We start from the raw sequence: 20823 nt of genomic DNA, 5'->3' as shown, positions 1-20823 counted from the left end.
AGTAACCAAATGCATTCTTGCCCTCCAATAGGAGTCAAGTAATAAGCCTGCTTTTGAGTGTCTTCCCTTTTCCATTTCAGCTGACCTGAATAACGTCCGTTTCTCTGCCTACCGTACAGCCATCAAAATCCGAAGACTACAAAAAGCGCTCTGTTGTGAGTTATTCTACCAGAGTTAATCTCTCTGTTCTTTGGATTGCCTTTTTTGTTTTCCTGAGACAAAGATAAATGGAGAGGGTGATGTGGTGCAGAGTTAATCTGATTCTCCGCGTCCCTCACTCAGGAGCTGGCTGTGTTTCTCTAGATGCTCTCTCATTGCCCCCATCGGCTTGCACAGTCATAAAACTAATGAACATATGCCATTCTCAGTTGGAGAACAAACTTAACCGAAATACAGGAGTCCCATAAAAAGCCTTTTCAAAAGTGATGCTGCTTCTCAATTTAAGAGGATTAAATCCGGGGATCAAAGTACTAGATTGTTGCCTGTTTAGTACTTTGTATCCATTTGGAAGCGTCAGGTTCCAAACAGTTTGATTCAATTCACTCACATAATAAAGAAACACTCGAAGATCACATCCCTGATCCAAAGTTCAACTGGCCCCTTCGAAAATTAACTGAAACGCTCTGTGTTCCTTTCAATCTGTCTTAAGACGTTTAGTATTATCAGTATGAACTTTTCCTGTGGAGAGTGTCTTCAGAGTGATTTTCTGTGACAGTCATTTTACTAAAGGTTATTCCCCTCCCCTACTAAATAACCTGATTTAAGTAGAAATATGAATGCTTGTAATGGAGTATAGATGTAAGCTGTCCGGATTCTATTTATGGTTGTAGTTTTAATGACTGAGTCTACTCTTCAGACATTGTCAGATCGTTAATGTGGAAAGTGACATTTGTGCATACTTTTCAGCCTGGGTAATTTGAATGATTCCAGGTATTCGTGTTTGTAATCTTTGGTTAACACTTGTCTGTCTAGGCAGTTCAGTGAGGCTTTGAAAATTACCCTTAGGAAAATGATATCTTAAGGTTAAAAATCTCTTTAAAAGTGAGTAGAAATCAGCAATAGGTTTTAAGCTGGTTACAGGAGGAGAGCTGAGGAAAGAGAAATGTAGCATCACTCAGAGGAGATACAGCAATGCAAAGATGTGAAAGAAGAAAAGCTTAAGCTATGTATGGGAGAGAAGTCTAAAGGGCTGGAGAATGCCTCCAGACTAGGTGATGGAAGAAAGGATGAGAACACCTTGAGGCGTATTTGCAGAGCCCCAGAGATGCCCGGCGGGTTGCAGTGGTTGTGGAAAGTATGGCAGAATCACCAGTACAAGAGCGTGAAGCCAGCACACTCTGGCTAGTGATCTGTAGGTTGAGCCAGAAGGGAACAGGAAGTGAATTAGGACACACAAAAGAGATGTTTAGTGAGCCCAGTGTGGCCATGGTGACAACGCTTTTGAAAGAGGCTCAGCTGCGTGTCCAGTATCCAGCTCACAGATCTGGAAGGTGTTCTCAGGCCTGATGAGCTACAAAACGAGGACGAATGACTCAGCCACAAAATCTTGTTGATGGAAGACTGCTGTGTGTCATGAGCGTGGTCCTGGTTCACGGTAATACTTCTGGGTAGATAGACGTATTGACACATTTGGTGTTTTCTTCTGTTGGTAAAGCTCCCGCTTCAGCTCCTTCAACTCTCCCTTCCTTCAAACCTGAGAGGAGCGTAAGAGAGATGCCTCCCACTTCTAAACTCAATGGCGTTTAGTAGTGCACACTCAGAGGAGTGCTGGGTGTGTTGGATGGGAAATGTTCGAGGTGATGTCCTCAAGCCACCTGGCCTCTCCTTTTCCTGCCACCTCTGCCCCACTGCTCTCCAGTCTGGGGCCTTTGCACCACTTCTCAAGCTCATCTGTTTATGATTAATCTGCTCCTTCCTCTCCCGTCCTTTCTGTTTACTTGAAATGCCCTGACCCTTCCTCTGCACTGGTCTGCAACCCTTTATTCCTCCCAAATACTGTTAAAAATTTACTTCTTTTGGAAACGTTTACAAGCTAATCCCACCTGCCTCCAATTTTTCCAGAGCTTTATGATTGCCTGTAACAACTGTTTCTCACATAAGCCCCATATGCGTGCCTTTGCGTGATAGATAATGTTCGCAAGATTGCCCTGTCTCTGTTGAGAACTGCTTCGGGTCAAGGGCTGTCTCTCATTTTGTGTAAATTTCCACCCAGAATAATATCCTAATGGAGAGGGCACACTGTCGTTGCTCTGTCGTTGTTCATTCATTTATTGGGCTCCAAGATTGTGCAGGAGATCAAACAATATAGAGACTTGGTTCCCACCCTCAAGGAACTGAAATTCCGAGAGAGCACAAGACACATAGATACAACTCCCCTGCTTACAACAGATGCCTTTTGCCCTCAGAATGGAAGGACCTTTTCCCTGGGCCACCTCTCCATGCTCCTTGTTCACTCTGCTCCACGGTGGGCTGGCATCAGTTCTGGTGGACAAGAGAAATGGGAAGCATCAGTTCTGGTGGACAAGAGAAATGGCAAGCTCTGTATTCTGTTCTTCCTGCCTGCAGAGCTCTTGTCTTAGCTCTTTGTGCTTGTCCTCTTCCCATGGCTGCTCCCTTTTCTTCCCTTGGGTCCTAGTGGAACTATCACCTGTCTTTAATGAGGCTCTCTTGGCCACTCCATTCTAAAGCAGGTCCCTCCTGACGATCTATCTCATAGATTTAGTTCTTTCCTTATGTGGCACTTGTCATAATGTTTGATGTTCTATTTATTTACTCATTTTCTGTCTCTCTCCCCAAATGAGCCAAGCTTTCATGTGAGGGACGAGTCTGGTTTCTTCTCCCCTTGGGCCCTCATACAATTTCTGGCACAGAGCAGTCTCCTAGGACATACTGAGTGAATGATTTGAGTTCGAAAGCTGTAGGAGTACACCAGAAAATATGTATGAGAAGATTTATAGCAGCACATTTAATAGTAAAATTTGCTTAATTTTGACATATTCCTAAATGTGATATGATGCTGCAGCAAAAAATAAATGAACTAGTAATCAGCATCAACATAGTTGAAACTTGGAACTATAAAGTTGAGTGAAAAAAGATCAAGGGGCAGAAGAAATTCGTACAGTTTGATTCCATTTATTTCTATATAGTCCAAAAGCATGCAGAACTAAATGCTACATTATTTAAGGACACGTCTATACAGTCATGTGTTGCTCAATGACAGGGATATTTCTGAGAAATGCATTGTTAAGCAATTTCATCATTGTGCAAATGTCATAGAGTGTACTGAAGGACCATAGAATTTGCCCCCCCAAAATGTGTCTTTTTAACATGAGGATTATTTTAGGCTGATTTTTTTTTTTTTTTTTTTTTTTGCTAGGAAGATTCACCCTGAGCTAATATCTGTGCCAATCTTCCTCTGTTTTGTATGTGGGTCGCTGCCACAGCACGGCTGACAGTGGTATAGGTTCCCACCTGGGGTCTGAACCCACGAACCCGGGCCCCCAAATCATGGTGTGCTGAACTTAACCACTAGGCCATGGGGCCAGCCCCTGGGCTGATTATTTTTAAGAAACAGAAGACTCAAAAGTTTTTCTTGTTACTGGTATCTCCTTTAAGTGCCTAAAAGAATTCAGATGAAAAACACCTGTCTCAGGAAGTGAGCTGTCTCTTTCACATCACATGAAGGGAGGAACCTAGAAAACTTGTTTCTTGGGCTCCCCTCTGTGTTCTGTTCTGTGGGGTCAAACACTTCTTTTCCAAACATTGTCTCCTTTTCACCTACCTGTGAATTGCCTTCCTTCCCTTTGAAGTCTCTGACTCTCCTCACCCCCAACATCTTTTTTTTGTCTTTCACGGAGGATGGTATTTAAAGTGAGGGCTTCAGCCATTTTGGTGAGTTGCTCAGTTTTCCTGAGTTTCTCCCATGTATACATGTTAGTCAACTTTTGTTTGTTTTTCTCCTGTTATTCCGTCTCATGTCATTTAATTCTTGGACCAGCCAGAAGAACCTAGAAGGGTAGAGGAAAATTTCTTCCTCCTCTACAGTATTTACACAAACCTACATGGTATAGCTTACTACACGCCGAGGTTATACGGTGCTAATCTACGGGACCAGCATCAGACACACAGTCTGTTGTTGACCGAAACGTCGTTATGCGGTGCATGACTGTACTTTTAAAAACTGAAAGTGAAACACGTTAGTGGTTCTCTTTGTGATTGTGAGGGGATGTAATGAAGGAGTTTTTCCAAGGAGCTTCCAAGATATCAGTAGCCGTCTGTTTCTCTAGTGTGATGTTAATAGTTGCTTGTTCCGTTACTTTTCTTTAGACCACACATATGTATTGTATTATTCTTTTGTATTTCGGTTTAAAACCTTTATGTGATAGGCAGTGGCAGAGAAGCCAAAGGGAAGTGCTGTCAGATGAGGGAGAGATCCCCTCACTGAGAAGAAAAAAGCAAACTTCTTCAAGTAGGGAGCATGTTAGTCAGGCCTTAAAAGCCGCACAGAATTTAGGCATGTGGCTCTTAGTCAGAGATAAGAAGGAAGGGAGTTACATGCAGGAGAATCAAAGGCCTGGGTGGAGTTCAGGCAACATCAGCCGATAATGGAATCTAAGCAGAGTAGCTTATGAGCTATTTGTCCAGTATTCAGAAATGTCCTTAAAATCAATTTAGGTCCAGTTTGAAGGTCTTATTTTTATGAAACCTTTTCTGATTCCTTTAGCTTTTCATTCCTCAAGTTTTCATAATGTTGTATTTAGTGTTTGGCTATCTTCTTTATAGAATGGATGCTATGGAACCATTTTCTGTTTTGTGGACTTTAGGAAATACGGCCAGACATGAATGTATGATTCAGACAATCTCTAAGACAGATCAGGGACTGAGGGAACAGAGGACAAGTAACTGGTTCAAGTGAAAGATGATGGAGGCTGAGCTGGCCGGTGGAGTGGGAGGGAGAGGAAGGTGTGGATTTGTAAGGTGGAGGGAGAACTGATGACTGGGGGCATTTGGTAGTTGATAAATTGCAGAGAGTGAAAGAAGAAGGGCATGAGGGTATCTCAGGATTTGCAGACCAACGGTCTGTACAAGGTAGTAACAGCATTCCTGGACTTCAACATGATAAGAAGGCAAGACATTTATTTGGACCATATTAAGGTGGAGATTCCAGAAAGAGAATAGCATAGCTCCAGTTGGGAACAGAGCAGCAGGGATGTGGATCAGGTATTCAGGCAGGAGATCAGGGTGAGAAAATAGGATCTGTAGTCCTCCGGAGAGGGGTAATAATTGAAGTAATGAAAGTGAGTGGGGGCTTCAGGCTTACAGAGTGAAGGGGCAGATACGAGACCTTGAGTGCCACCAGATATCTGAGAGGTCTGGGGAAGAGGAGACGGCAAGGGTGCTAAGAAGGAAAGGTCAAATTCAAGAACAGGAGAAGAGTCATAGAAGCCCAAGGTCAGGTGCTAAACAGTGTGTGTTTTTTGCAGAACAGGAGAAGGATGATCCATTTCCTTTTGATCTCCTGTGCCCCCTATGTGGGATTAGAAAAAGTCTGAAAGTTGCTTAGAAAATGATTGTGCTGTTTGTTTCATTTGCCACATGACTGAGCTGTCATTTGTCTCCCTTTGAAAAGAGAAGATCGTAATTTTCTGTGATTTAAATGTAGTCAGTTCTGTAAAGGTACCTAAATGTGACACACTTCAGGAAGATGTATGCCTGGCTTAGGCACTAAGGTAAAATGTCAGAGTAAATCACTAAAAATTGAAGACGTGACAGCCTGTGGGATGTGGCAAATTACTGTCACAGCTACAAAGTGTATCACAAAAGAGGCTTTTCTAGAAGAAATGCAAGGACAGCCTGATCCAGGAAATGGTCTTTTGGAATTTGGTCTGTTGTCACTTTATGCCAGGTGAGGATAGAATAGCAGTGCTGTGTTGCTGGTCTGGTTAATGTTGGAATTCAGAAAACTTACGGCATTTTGGCAGTATTCAGATCTGTTTCTTTATGTCTGTGTGGAGTTATAGTTCTGTAGCTACTGTCATTTATTAAGCTCATCTCCTCGACAGACACTTTGAAGAATGAATTTGAATTTTGCTCCTGCCCTCTGGAAGTTTATAATTGAAAAGAGTATACAGTGACAAGAAGTGGGGTAAAAATGACAATGAAAATTCCAGATGGTTCTTAGTTTTCTTCTGACACCATCTCTAACTCACTTGAGGCTTACACAAATTATTTTTGTAATTAGCTGAAATGTTATCAGTGATATACTTGACATCTGAAGGAAATGGATCGACCTATTATCCAGACTTGTGTGTTTTATATTTGTCTCTTTCTCTCTTCTTAAATAAATGTCTTCCCTGTTGAGTTGTTTTAGAAATAATTTTAATCTGTATAATTTTAGACAGTTCTTTTCCACGGTAGATAACTTAAAACAATAAATCATTATATGGTGTTTAAGCAGCTAGAGTGGACACATTTCATAAATGTCTTTAAAAATTCAAAATTAGTGGTTATTCACTGTTTAAAAATAGATAAATACAAAGGAAACTATTTGTTCATTTTATGTGACTGTCAAAATATGCCGTGTTTTTTGAGGGGAACATTTTGCATCAGGCAGAGGAAGTAGCTGGTTATATATATTTCTTAAAAGTTCCCCTGAGCTTATTTTTTTTAATGTTAAAAATTAAATAGGGAGATAAGGGGAGAATTTTACAAAGCAGTGATTTCCATGAGCAGACGTTAAATTCACGTGGGGTCTGTAATTTGCCAAACCCACATGTTTAGATTTATGAGTCATTCCCACTCTCAATAAATATGTAGATACAGGGTAGCTCGATAATCTGTGTTTGCCTGTTTTCAGTTAGCTACCGAATGACTCAAAGTTGATTAAAAAGAAAGACTGTGTAAAATGTCTTGTTTTTTTGTCTCAACTCTTCCTGCTGCCCTCTGAGGGCCTCCCCTGGGGCAGCATGTGCCTGGCCCTTGAGCTCTGCGTGTTTAGCTCACTGCAACCACATGCCACCCGTGGATAAGCCACAGGTTGTCCACACTGCCATCCCTCGTTCCTTGGAGCCCCCTGGACTTCTTTGAATTCTTGTCTTTTCTCAAGCAGTTCTATCCTCCTGGAATTCTTTCCTTGTTTTACATGGATCTCTCATCTCTTATCTATTCTTTAAGGCCCATTTCAAAGCCCACCTTCCCAGGGAGTCTTTTCAATTTGTCCTTATACTCTTCTGGCAGTCAGAGCTCTCATAGAAATGCATGTATTCTTCTCTTGGGGTACTTTCCCTCCTCCTTTTAGTATGGTTATCAGTGTGCTTTCCTCCTTCCCAGACTGGCCATCTTTGAGGGCAGGGCTCTGCCTTACCCTTCTGTGCCCACCATGCATGCTGTAGCACCAGCCATACCCACTGTAGAGGTTCTATATGTGGGTGCAAATACGTGAAGACCCACAGACGTTGGGTCTGCCCTATAAACCTCTATAATCCTCCTGAGCTACAAGTTGCCTAAATGCTGAAGCATCACGGGATGCAAACCAGGCTAGGCCAGATTGTGAGGACCTTATAGATAAGGCTTAATTCATTCGGCAGCGGGGAGCTATTATTTTTCTACAGAACCTGTTTTTTCAACTGAACATCTTCAGTGAACTTTGTATCTCATGCTGTGCATGCTGAGAAACTGTTTAAGAACGATTAGTTTGGCAGTAATATAAAGGATGAATGGGAGGATGGGAAGCAGGCTGTCTAAGGAGTTGGGAGAAAAGCAATGTAATATTTTAGGTGTTCTGCCATTTGGAATAGATTGAGAAATTTATGCCTTCCTATATGTAAAAGTAGAAGGAGCCTGAAGAGAGGAAAGCCAGAAAAGGAAAGTAGGAAAAATCAATATTCCAAAGAGTGAAAAGTGGGATCAGATTGAAAAGCGACAGAGTTTCAATTCAAAGCATAAAAATAAAAGATGTAGATAAAAGAAGAGTTTAAAAATGTGAGGATGGAAATGCTATTTATTTCTTTAAAAATTGAAATTAGCTATAAAGGGTAGATTCTTAAATTGAAGAATCAAGCTCAACACTTAGAGTAGAAAGGCGTTGGTTTCCGTGTTGGTATGTAATGCGCTGACTGTTCACGTTCCTTTTTCTCACCTGATTAGTGGATCTCTTAGAGTTGAATACAACAAATGAAGTTTTCAAACAGCACAAACTGAACCAAAATGATCAGCTCCTTAGTGTCCCAGATGTCATCAACTGTCTGACAACAACTTATGACGGCCTTGAACAGATGCATAAGGAGCTGGTCAACGTTCCTCTCTGTGTGGACATGTGTCTCAACTGGCTGCTCAATGTATATGACACGTAAGTTTGCGTTTTTTCCCATTAGAATACAACCATTGAATGAAATATGTTGATAATGCAAAATGTCTAAATATTTTAAGTGAATTTTTTAGAAAGTACTTTATCCAGTGGAAATGTTTATGTTAATTGTTGAAAAGGAATGGCTTTCCAAAAATTGAGCTCTTAGCCTGCTATAGACCAAAAAAGGATGTCCATCTATAATTTTAAGATTTTGCTTTAATTTGTAAAGGCTGTCAAATTCATGGTGTTTTTTTGTCACCACACCAGGGGAAACCTAGTATAAGTCAGTCCCATTTCCTTCTCCTTCTGGAATGGGCTCTCGTATTTTTTTTTCCCAAAAGATGAAATTTTGTATTTATTGTTAGGTGTTAAAATAATTTACTGGTTCATAATAATCTACTCTGCAAATTTTGTATGACAACTTAAGAGCAATTTGAATGGCAATTAAAGAGATGTAATTTGTCTTTTGGTATTAGCTTTACTTATTGCAATGGTGGTTTGTGTATATATGGTGTTTTAAATAATTTATGCTATAGGACTCTCTAATATATGTAATTTAATTAGATGCTCACTGTTACATAGAGAGCACTCTCAACTTCAAGCATAACTCATTTGCCATTAATTTGGCTTTTTTAAATATGGCAATGCATTTGTGAAATAATCAATTCTAGAAAGACCTGCTGTGGGCTGACATTTCTGAAACCTTAGGAATTATTCATTCTTCTGGTAGGGGGTTAAAGTATGCAAAGATGAAATAAGAAAATTAGAAGTGTTGTTTTTCTCTCAGACTCTGAAAGTTATTTTCCATTAATTAGCTATGTGAAAATTTGTGTTTGTCAGCCTTTTATTTGATTTAGAGAGAAAGAAGATAGATGATAGTTCATAAATGGCACATTTAGCTGCTGATTGATTCTGTATAAGAGGTAAATGATGACAATAGCTTTAGAGATGATTTAGTTAAAATTTTGTTTATTCTTTTGATTAGAAAAATCTTTTATCTTCAGTAGTCACAAATATCTTAACAAAGTCTTTTTTTAATAATCAAGTAGCCAGTGTGTGCTTGAGAGCTCTTAAGAAACTCACTGAAGAACAGAGAGCATGAATCTCAGTTACCAACGTGAATGTGGGATTTACTGGACCGCTGTCGGAGATCTTTTAATAGATTTCATTTTAATGTTCCTAGGGTAAAATATGAATGTTAGTGTAAATTTATTGTTAAGTTAATCTTCAATTTTTTAAATCTCCAAATAAGGACATTTTCTGTTGTAAATTCACCAAAATTAGGTGTTTTAAGTACAAAGTCTATAATTTAATTTTATGTCCCAGGAAGAATGCTAAGTTCATAGGATACTTAGTTAAAGACTCCACTAAGCCTTATGGAGTATGCAGAGGTGCATATTTTGAGCCATATTTTAAAGAAGAATGGAGACGATGTTAAATCATTCTTCTTTGGCTATAACGGACTACCTTGGCTTGGTAGGGCTGCCATGACAAAGTACCACAGGCTAGTGGCTTAACCAACAGACCTTTATTTTCTCATAGTTCTGGAGACCAGGAGTCTAAGATCAAGGTGTCAGCAGGGTTGGTTTCTTCTGAGGCCTCTGTCCTTGCCTTGTAGATGGCTGTCTTCTCCCTGTGTCCTCACGTGGTCTTTCTTCAGTATGTGCCTGTGTCCTATTCTCCTGTTCTTGTAAGGCCAGCAGTCCTCTTGGATGAGGGCCCACCCTAATGACCTCATTGTACCTTAACTACCTCTTTTTTTTTTTTTTTTAAAGATTTTATTTTTTTCCTTTTCCTCCCCAAAGCCCCCCAGTACATAGTTGTGTATTCTTCGTTGTGGGTTCTTCTAGTTGTGGCATGTGGGACGCTGCCTCAGCGTGGTCTGATGAGCAGTGCCATGTCCGCGCCCAGGATTCGAACTAAGGAAACACTGGGCCGCCTGCAGCGGAGCGCGCGAACTTAACCACTCGGCCACAGGGCCAGCCCCTTAACTACCTCTTTAAAGACCTTTTCTCCAGACAATAGTCACATTCTGAGGTACCGAGAGTTAGGACTTCAACATAGGACTTTTAGGAGAATTTTACTCAGCCCATAACACATACATATGCTGTTCTCACCGGACAGCCTGAAAGGAAAAGTGCCACTTAGTTGGGAAGGACACAATATGTGAAATGTTGCGATTCATATTCCAGGGAGTTAAATGTTGATATCTTTCCACTTTCCACTGTCCAATGTGAACACATGGGAAATGCTACCACGAAGGTACTGCTTCTTATTTCAAAAGACAGTATCTGAAAATTTTCCATTTTGAAGGGAAAAGCTTTTAGGATTTATCTCCCTTCCATGCCAAACAAATATAGCAAAGACTGTGCTGGGTCAGAAGGGTATCCGTTCAGTCTATTTTTCTATCTTGGAGAGGAATGTTATGAATTAACCTAAGGAAAAAACACAGTTACTCCTATGATTGTCATCTCAGATGGCTGGAGTTGATTGCCCAAATTTCTCTAACAACTATGACTTATTCGTTTATCTAAACAAGAGTGACTTATTCCTTTCAAGTCATTAGTTCCCTTTGAGAATCTGGTAGAACTATCATCTGCTCCATGCAATGCACCAGGATACTATGGACCCCTGAGAAGTCCCTGAGCCTTGGAAATGGTACCATGATCTAACCCTTCCATGCATTCAGCTATTCTGACGCTCATTCATTAACCATATTTTTTTTTGTTTTTTTGAGGAAGATTAGCCCTGAGCTAACGTCTGCCGCCAAACTTCCTCTTTTTGCTGAGGAAGACTGGCTTGAGCTAACATCCATGCCCATCTTCCTCTCCTTTGTATGTGGGATGCCTGCCACAGCGTGGCTTGACAAGCAGTGTGTAGGTCTGCACCCAGCATCCAAACCGGCGAACCCCGGGCTGCCAAACAGAATGTGTGAACTTAACTGCTGTGCCTTCAGGCCAGCCTCAACCATATATTTTTGACTGCCTTGCTTTCTGTAGTATGATGCCGCCAGAACTGGTATTTTCAGCTTTTGAAGTATAATCAGCCAGCTCTTAAAATAAAGAGTGATGCGCACCCAGGAGATTATAGAATTCTGGAAGTGGATGGACTTTGAGGATCTTCCGCTCCGCCCTCTTCATTTTATTGGTTGAGAGACTGACCCACTGAGACGAGACAATTTATCCACAGCCACCTATTGCATATTGGTGATACATAGGGAACTGACATTCAGATTTTTTGATAATCACTTGATTATTCCTACCATCTTGCCATAGCTAAGAAAAATAGTACTTTGTAAATTATATTAAGTTTGGTGTTTCTTTCAAGTTTTAACATGTACCCAACTCCTAATAGTCTGAATTTTGTGAAAAAAAAATCTATTTTCTTCTGTTGTGGATGACAAGAATCCAAATTTTTGGTTCTGATTGCTTTGTAAGTTGGCAGCCACTTAACATTTGGCATCTCAATTTCTCATCTGAAAAATTGAGATAAGAATATCTGCCCTGCTTACCATCCCTACGGTGATTGTGGAGGGCAAATGAACTAATATATGGAGACAAGGCTTTATAAACTATAAAGAGAAAATTGATTTCATTTGTGAGTTCACGACCTCACTCAGTCTTCTTCTTCCCAGGTTAAAAAGTCTTAATTTCACAATCTTCCCTCTAAATTTAATGGAAATCAAAAGTGTTTAAATCGTGATTTAAATCAACAGTCTGGAGCACTTGGTTTAAATATTTTTGTCCCTACAGAAAATATTAACCTCATTTGCTGAAGTGTTATGTCATGTTTTTCCACTATTCCAAGATGGATATAATTTTATAAGGTGCATGTCTTTCCAGTTAAACTAATTTCAGGAGTTACTTACAAAAACTATCAGGGACCAAATACTTAAATATTGGGTTATGTCAGTCACTGATAAATTTCGTTGCCTCCCTATTCCCTCTTAAATCCAGATATCTTATTTAATATCAGAGCTCTCTATCATCTGGCCCCATGTGACCTGGACAACTTTATCAGCTGTTTAGCCTTGATGCAAATCCTTGCTTGCACCTGAATGCGTCCTGTCTCTGGTGCTTGCTACCTTGCCTCTGTCCTCTTGCCCAGGCTTTTTCTGTGATAATTTACTTTCTCCTGGTTAGGACAGTCCAGCCAGGTCATGCCTTCAATGTCTGATTTTAGGCTTATCTTCTCCATCAAATGTTGTGAGACTAATGGCTACTCAGACTGATCACTAATCATTAATGCCTAATCAGCCACAATTATCTTTTACTTGGTTATTTCCATGCATAAATGTTGGTCTCATGTTTTCCTGTGATTCTCTAGTTGTTTTCTTGTCTCACTTCTCCAGCTGGTGTGTGAGCTTATCATGGGTAGAATCGTGTCTTGTACTTTTCTGTTGATCCCTACAGTACACAGAACAGTGCTGGGATCACAGTAAGCCATCATAACTGTTGACAGTGTGATGAATGGATGGTTGACATTTCCGGTGCTCTTCTTGATGATGTTTCTTTCTTGAGTTGTTGCTATAGACTGAAGGTCGTCCTCCAATACATAGCAGTTTGATCTTTTTCCCCTTAAGGGATGCTTTGTCCTTAGCCACAATCCTCTACTAGTCCACTCACACAGCCTTTTGTTCTCTTCCTCAAGTCTATTGTCAGATTGTGTCCAGAGAATAAAATTTCCTGATTTTTGGAAGGAAGAAAACAGATATAGGCTATTTTCATGTGATAATTAGGACATACCTAAAAAATATGAAGTAGAAACATAGTTCATCGCTTGGCTCTGTTTAAGGTTAATTTGAAACTAGTGTTTCTGTAATTGTGAGAAACTGGAATGAGTATGTTAACTTGGATTTCTGCTTATAGTGGCTATATTTGTTTTAAAATTTAAGTATTAGTTATTTCGTAGGCCAATTCTGAATGTTGTACACATACATAGTAAGGGTTCAATAAATTTGTTGGATATTATTTAATATAGATTATAAACTCTAGGCTATTGAGGGACTGTTTTGAAAAGACATTTTACCAATCCCTAGGCATATTTTCCTTTTTTATTTATTTTATACTTTATATGTCATGGTTTGTATACAGAAACTTACTTGAGTATTTATAATTTGAGAATGGAAGATGTATCAACTAGTATTAATAGTAAAATGTCAATATCATCAAGATTTAAATATAGTTTGACAGACTAGCTAAAATTAAAGTTACATGACACAGATATTTATCTATTTTTAAATAGCATGAATTACTAAAATTTATGTATTCATATAATTATGTAAACATTTAGTTATAGGTTTTGAGTGTACTGTACTTGTGTATTGAAAACATATCATAAGAAAGTTCACAATAACAACCTAAACTGAAAACTTACCCTGTTTAAATGAAATAATGAAAATAACAATAAAGACTTTTTTTCTGGACTGTGTGTTATCCCATAGCGAGGATCATATGTTATTAATTTTTGGAGTTTTTGCAATTTCCTTTCCCCATCTCCAGGATCTAGTACAGAGTGACATTTGGTAGACAACTCAGTAATTCTTTGCTAAATGACAGAATAAAGAAAACTCTATGCTTTTAAATATGAAATAAAATCTTTCTTCTATTCACCTTATAAGTGAAGTTGAAATGGGCTCTCATTGGCATAGTATGAAGCTGTTTTCTGGTGTTGGTTAATTAATACATTTTGTATCTAACTGTAATTTGAAACTTCCCCAAATAGAGATTGCACACCTGTCTATGTAAGATCATTGAATATTCTAATTGCAATAGTAATTTATAAAAACTGCATTGACAGAGGACAATAAGTTTTTAAGTATTCAGCAAGTTATAAGCCCTCAGTATATAGTTAATTTTCTAGTCAGTTTTCTTACATTTGTTTTTAGATATATCACTATACCTTTCTTGCTGTATTGTCACATGCATATTATATATAGCTCAAGCTGTTTATTTTGAATCTTGCATTTATAATTATTAACAGACAGATTTCTAACTCATAGTATTTATAAAAATGAAATCTTGGGGCTGGCTCAGTGGCACAGGAGTTAAGTTCGCACACTCTGTTTCTGCAGCCCCCGGGGTTTGCCGGGTCAGATCCCAGTTGTGAAGATGGGCGTGGATGTTAGCTCAGGGCCACTCTTCCTCAGCAAAAAGAGGAGGATTGGTGGCAGATATTAGCTCAGGGCTAATCTTCCTCAAAAAAAAAAAAAAAGAAATATTTTCAGCTTTATAATTATCATTTTCATTTTACCTCTGTTTGTTCTTCCTAGTTTATATGTTGTGTGTAAAGTGATGTGAGGGTATATATTCTTCCACACTAGGTGAAACACACAAATAAAATGTCATGAAATTATGTTCGAGTTTAACATTAATTGTTAAAAGTAAATAGAAAAGTTGTATCTTAAAGATGCAATTATCTTTTAATAGTTTACCCTCAAAAAATAGGTATTCAGAAATAATTAGCATACTCCATCCAGTTTTAAATGCATCTGACGGTGAGATTCTTGTAATTTCAGGGGTCGGACTGGGAAAATAAGAGTGCAGAGTCTGAAGATCGGGTTGATGTCTCTCTCCAAAGGCCTCTTAGAAGAGAAATACCGATGTATGTAAGACCTTCCTACGCCAGTAATGTTTTTAGTAATAATAATGGTATCAACTTGTTGGAGACTTACTTCATATGATTTGCTAGTAATAAGAGTTCCTATTTTTTCTAACCTTACTGTACGTGCACGAGGTCAGACAAAGGGTGGCAATGCAGAGATGTGAGTTTGTGGGAAGTGAAAAGCTGATTATAGGATCAAGAAGTGAGGGGCCCTGAGGGAGTGAGAACCAACTACAAATTGTATCTCATTTAATTCTTAGCATAATCACTCCAATATATAGGCATTGTGATTCCCATTTACCAGCTGAAAAAATTAATTCTGAGAAATGTTAAAAATCTAGTCAAAGGCTGCAGAGACAATAAATCGTGGGGCTAGAATTAAATTGTAGACTTTTCTGACTCTAAAGCCCAAACTTTTTCTACTTCTCTGTACTTCCCATGCTAAAGAAAGAGTTAAGATGGACCAGGACCTTTGTACTATACTCTATACGAGAACCTTGTGTCCTTCCAATGCTGAAAATAGTTGATAGACTAGAATTGTTAGAGACATAGTCAGACAAATAATCATATTTTATAGCATGAGAAAATAAAATGTGATAAAATATTTTCTCATTTTATATTTGTTTTTATGACCAAAGCAATCAGTGGTGTCCCTTTAGCTGTCAGTTCATGAAGGGCATCCTGACATTTGGAGAGGGAGAGGCTCGGGAGCTGGGGCACTTGCCTTGTCATCCCAGCTCTACCTTAGTGGCAGAGTATCTTTAAGCAGGTTACATGATCCCATTGAATACTGCCAGCTAAGAGGTGTTATTACTTCCAGAAAGATGAAATTTAGTGAATTTTCTTCAACTGAGGAATGAAGCTAATAATTCTTGCTTTGAAATCAATTAGAGATAATATGTGAAAAGTCCCTACATATGGCTGTTGTTGAATAAATGGCAGCAATTGCTGCTGTGTCTCCAACTCTTAAGTATTGTAAAATATCTCTTGATTGTTTTTGTCCATAAAATGTGAGTTCCTTGATCCTGCCGTACATATTCCCAGATGATTCTTTACAGACATATCCATGCATTTGGGGAAGATGGATAGGGATATTTCATGATGGAGAGACACCAAAACAAGAGGGTGTTTGATCACAGGTCCTGTGAGCTTAGTTGAGTTTTTCATCTTATGTGAACATGCACACATTTAAAACAACTTTTATTTTCTGGGAAGGCTGGGAGGTGATTTGATTCTCAGGTCGAGAACGTGATGGCTTGTTTTTCTTACATGGTTTGACAAGAATGTCCGGGAAAAGAGATAGGGGTTTGTATGAAATGGAAAGCTGACCGTGGGACCAGGAGTTGAGGTGCCTTGATAGAGTCAGAACCTAGCAAACTGTGCAGAGAAAAGCTTCGCACGAGGCTTTGTTTGGTGGCGCTTTATGTATCTCGAATTCGAATCGTCTTCCGCGTCACAGTTGTCAAAAGATACCGTTTTCAAAGCTAAAAAGTTATTTCTGTTATAAGTGGGGAAGGAAAATGTTAATGAACATTTCCTCAGGGTACCAAAATTAGAAAAGGATTTTTTTTTATCATCTGTGATTTGTAGTTTTCATGTGCCCCTGCAAGAATGTAGGTTTCTCTGAAAGATAACAGTTATGTCACGGTGCTGGGAAGCAAATGCACATTCAACCTCAAGGTTTATCATAAATCTTAAAATGTAAGCGTGATCTGTTTTCCTACATCAATGATTCCTTCCTCCCCTTTCTTTTTCAAGCGCATCATCGGATGGTAACCTGAGAACACTAGAAAGAGTTTCAACATGGTGGCTGTAGTTATAGAGGAAAAACCAAATTCTACACAATATAATATATAAAGATGTCTTTTATCTGCACACATACCTTCAAACGTATTTCTGAAATGTGTAATCTCTCCAATGAGAGAATTTAATTTTAATCTTCAAAATATTGCAATTGATGAATAAAAGATAAACCAATACTGGAAAGAAGAAATGAGTTTTGATTTTATTGAATCAAGAATATTATAAAACAGCTTAGTGTTTGTTTTGTTCAGTGAATAGAAAAGCCTGAGCTATGTGAAAGTGTGGATGAGTTTTTGTTAATAAATCCTTAAAATTTGAATAAATGTATGTTATTATGTGGAATGAAGTAAAACAAAAATAACTTGTATAGTTAATGAGAGACTGGGCATTAAGAAAACACCTAAAAATAAAACATACCTCCTTGTACTTTTTAATGTTTCTTATATAAAATAGATTTGAGTATAGAAACCTTTAAAAGAAGTAAAAATGTATATACACACACTCTTATATATAATAGAATATTGAATTTAGGAGTGAACATGAACAGTTGGTAAAAAGAATCTGTTAAAATTTAAAGATTTGCTACTTAAAGTAAGTTTATTCCTTTGACAAATCATGAAGGAAGCTTCGTTTTTGCTCACTATCTTTTTCAATAAGAAGGAAAACCCTTTTGAGACCACTAAAAGAACCCACGTGCATCTTTTGTACCATTTAAAAAGGAAACATTTATTGGTCTATTTATAGATATTGACATACAATAGCAGGTTGTTTTAAGAAGCATGTGGGTACCCAGTTCCTGATTACAGACGTGCAGAATGTCAAGGTTGTTGGAATTCAGGAGACAACTCATCTGCTTCATGCCCCTGTGAATTTTTTTTAATCTACATCCTTCAGTCTCCATACCCAAACATCTGTTTTATGTCAAAGACCAGTATAGGCAGTTGGAAGTTAACGTGTTGCCTCTCCTCCTTGTAGATCTCTTTAAGGAAGTGGCGGGGCCGACAGAAATGTGTGACCAGAGGCAGCTCGGCCTGTTACTTCACGATGCCATCCAGATCCCTCGGCAGCTGGGAGAAGTAGCGGCTTTTGGAGGCAGTAATATTGAACCCAGCGTTCGCAGCTGCTTCCAACAGGTAAACACGAAGGATACTGGTCTTCTAGGGTGTGCCGGGAACGGTATGAGGATGTTCTGAGAAATGGAATGGCGACTTGGGCTGGAGTCAAATGGTGGAGGAGGTTGGGTACCATCCCAGAAAGTTTGTATTTTCTTTCTTAAGGTACTTTTGATTCAAGAAACAGCAGCCTCCTCAAGGAGACTTATAGTTTCTCGATAGATAAAACCCAAAATCTTTAACATGTGCCATTAGATTGCTAAGATTTGGCCCTGCCTTTGCTCCAGTCTCGTCCTTTGCTGCTGGTGCCCTTGTTCTCTGCTTTGCAGCCATACTGTTTTAGTTCCTTCATTTCTGCCTCAGTGCCTTTGGGCATGTGCCCTCTGTTTAGAATGTTCCTCCTCAACCTCTACCCACGAACTCCCTTCTCATCGCTAATCTTCATTCATTCTTTAGATCTTTGCTTAAATTTCACATCCTCTGAAAATCCTTGTCTGGCCCCTCCAGATGGGGTTATGTGTCCTTGCTATATTCCCCTGCATCTCCCTGCCTTCTTATGATGCTCATTACAATTATGATTACCTACTGAGTTGTATAATTGGTTGTTTTGTGTTTTCTTCTTCTGTATAAGCCTAAGCTCCACAAACAAGGACTGTTTCTATCTTTTTACTATTATATTCCTATGTACAGTGCCTTGAACATCCTAGCTACTTAGTAAATATTTGCTAACCAGTGAATAAAAACACCCTGAGTTCCCTGGTAGACAAGATTTTTTTTAAATATAAATTAAAGATGTTTGTTGTTAAAATAACAGCCTTTTCTTTGAGAACATACATGCAAAAGGAGAATGATGTGCAAAGATTTATACTGTTACCAATGTAAAACAGAAAAAGCACTTTAGTTTCTTTGATGCTTACTGTATCTAAAAGCATTTTAAAAGTGTTGCTACTGTTACACATATGCATAGAGTACAAGCCTACAGATATTTTGCCAAAGCATATCCAGTGATTTATCATTCCTGAGAGAAAAAAAACAAAATGCTTGCACAATTTCTTTAAAGAGAATTGATGTTATGGGTTATTACTTTTTATTTTTATATTTGCAGGGGAAAATTCATTGCCCTAAGCTAATATCTGTTGCTGATCTTCCTCCTCTTTTCCTCCTCCCCCGCTCCACCCCGAAAACCCCAGTACATAATTGTGAATTCTTCTGGTTCTTCTATATGAGCTGCCGCCACAGCATGGCTACTGACAGACAAGTGGTGTGGTTCCGTGCCTGGGAACTGAACCCAGGCCACCGAAGCAGCACACACACAACTTTAACCACCAAGCCATCAGGGCTGGCTCGGGTTATTGCATTTTATAACGGCTCTTTTTCTTGTTTTGGAGATACGAAAAACCAAATGAAAATTCTAAGTATGATTCTCACATGTGCTAGTTCCTTAACAACAGCAGAAGGATGTTGGTACAAATTTAACTTTGCACATATGAAAATTACTTAGTATTAGGATCTAAAGAGAGACCAAGACATTTCCTATAATTTATCGTGATAAATTTGGAAATTCTGCAAAGTGCATTCATAGTCACATGCTCCCAGTGTGCCGTTGTAACAGCACTGTGTGTTCTAAGAGGACGAAAAGGCAGGTAGTCAGTGTGAAGCAGGATCAGCATAACGCTGACAGCCAAGATAATGGATGTCCCAGTGACAGTCAAAGGAACACATTGGAGCAGGACACGCATACTGGTTTTTATTTAGCATTCGTAATGGCCTTCAAGTTTGAGAAGTGATCAGTGAGTTTCGCAAATTTTTACTGTGTTAGATGAATGAGTTTTATAGGATTCAAGTATTTATGTGAAAAGAGTACGTAGAATTGTGTGGGTTTTGTTTTTGTTTTTTTAATAATCGGGGTATATAAAGAATTGAGATTTTTTTCTTCTTCCTTTATGATAATTTCTGCTTTTTCTATTATTAAATTCTACAATTTTCTTTCCTTGAAGAACCTTAAATGTTTTGTGATTTAACTGACCCAGAAAGCGCTGTATAACTTTCCTTTTGCTTCTGTACAGATTTTCAGAAGATTATGAAGCAACATCACTTGCTGTAATTTAAATGCAGACATTTTCTGTACTTTTACTATGTTGGTTTCCTCACCAGAATAACAACAAGCCAGAGATCAGCGTGAAGGAGTTTATAGATTGGATGCGTCTGGAGCCACAGTCCATGGTGTGGCTGCCGGTTTTACATCGAGTGGCAGCAGCTGAGACTGCAAAGCACCAGGCCAAATGCAACATCTGTAAAGAATGTCCAATTGTCGGATTCAGGTGAGGTGACATATGCCAGCGCTGGCAGTAGGTTACTTTCTCTTCTGTTTGTGCAGTCTCAGTGTGTGTCCATCTTCCTTCCCATTTATCTCCATTCGACCTCCTAAACAAATGGGATGCCCAGCATATTCCATCTATCTGAAGGTGGCCTTCCTTCTCATAGCCACGACATGAAGCTTATTTTATTATTGTCATTGTTATTTATACTCTTTTGCTCCAAAACCAGATTTTTCTGGATTTCTATTTACATAGGTCACAGAAATGTTCAAGCATGATAGTTACATTACTCATTATCTATAGATGGCCCTGACAGAATTCGGTGACGTTCTGAGGCCTTGTGGGGCATCAACCTTAGGAAGCAGGAAGCAACATTTAAATACTGACTGAGAAATCACCAAATTACTTTGCGTTACTTCTGCCAAGTTTGGCTTGAAATACTACTACTGTTCACCTTCACGTCAGGAGGGCTGCTAAAGGCCACACTTTAAAGCAATCAGTTTGTGGCCCCAAAGCAGACTGTGCAGGGTCTATGGTTTGTCGCTAGATGAAGTGTCTTGGCTGTCGTGGTCCTTTTGTCTTTTTTTCTTGATATCAATATGCAGTAGACTTCTTAGAATATTCTGTATTTCTCTTCTGG

General features: G+C 38.9%; 1 protein-coding gene across 44 annotated transcripts in view; it reads left to right on the top strand.

Moving 5' to 3' along the window:
* The window catches only part of UTRN (utrophin), a 479488-nt gene that overhangs the window by 408532 nt on the left and 50133 nt on the right, over positions 1-20823 (top strand). For all 44 annotated transcript variants that reach the window (XR_011535458.1, XR_011535457.1, XR_011535460.1 and 41 more), the window contains 5 exons: positions 81-155; positions 8146-8347; positions 14865-14950; positions 17729-17886; positions 20020-20186. Coding sequence is in view for 41 of the 44 variants with exons in the window: in XM_070602744.1 (XP_070458845.1) it covers positions 81-155; positions 8146-8347; positions 14865-14950; positions 17729-17886; positions 20020-20186 (688 nt within the window). In the remaining 3 variants the exon portion in view is untranslated. The remainder of the gene's footprint in view (positions 1-80; positions 156-8145; positions 8348-14864; positions 14951-17728; positions 17887-20019; positions 20187-20823) is intronic.

Source organism: Equus przewalskii, chromosome 32 (genome assembly GCF_037783145.1).
Source record: "Equus przewalskii isolate Varuska chromosome 32, EquPr2, whole genome shotgun sequence".
NCBI lineage: Eukaryota > Metazoa > Chordata > Mammalia > Perissodactyla > Equidae > Equus > Equus przewalskii.
This window is presented reverse-complemented; position numbering and strand designations above follow the sequence as displayed.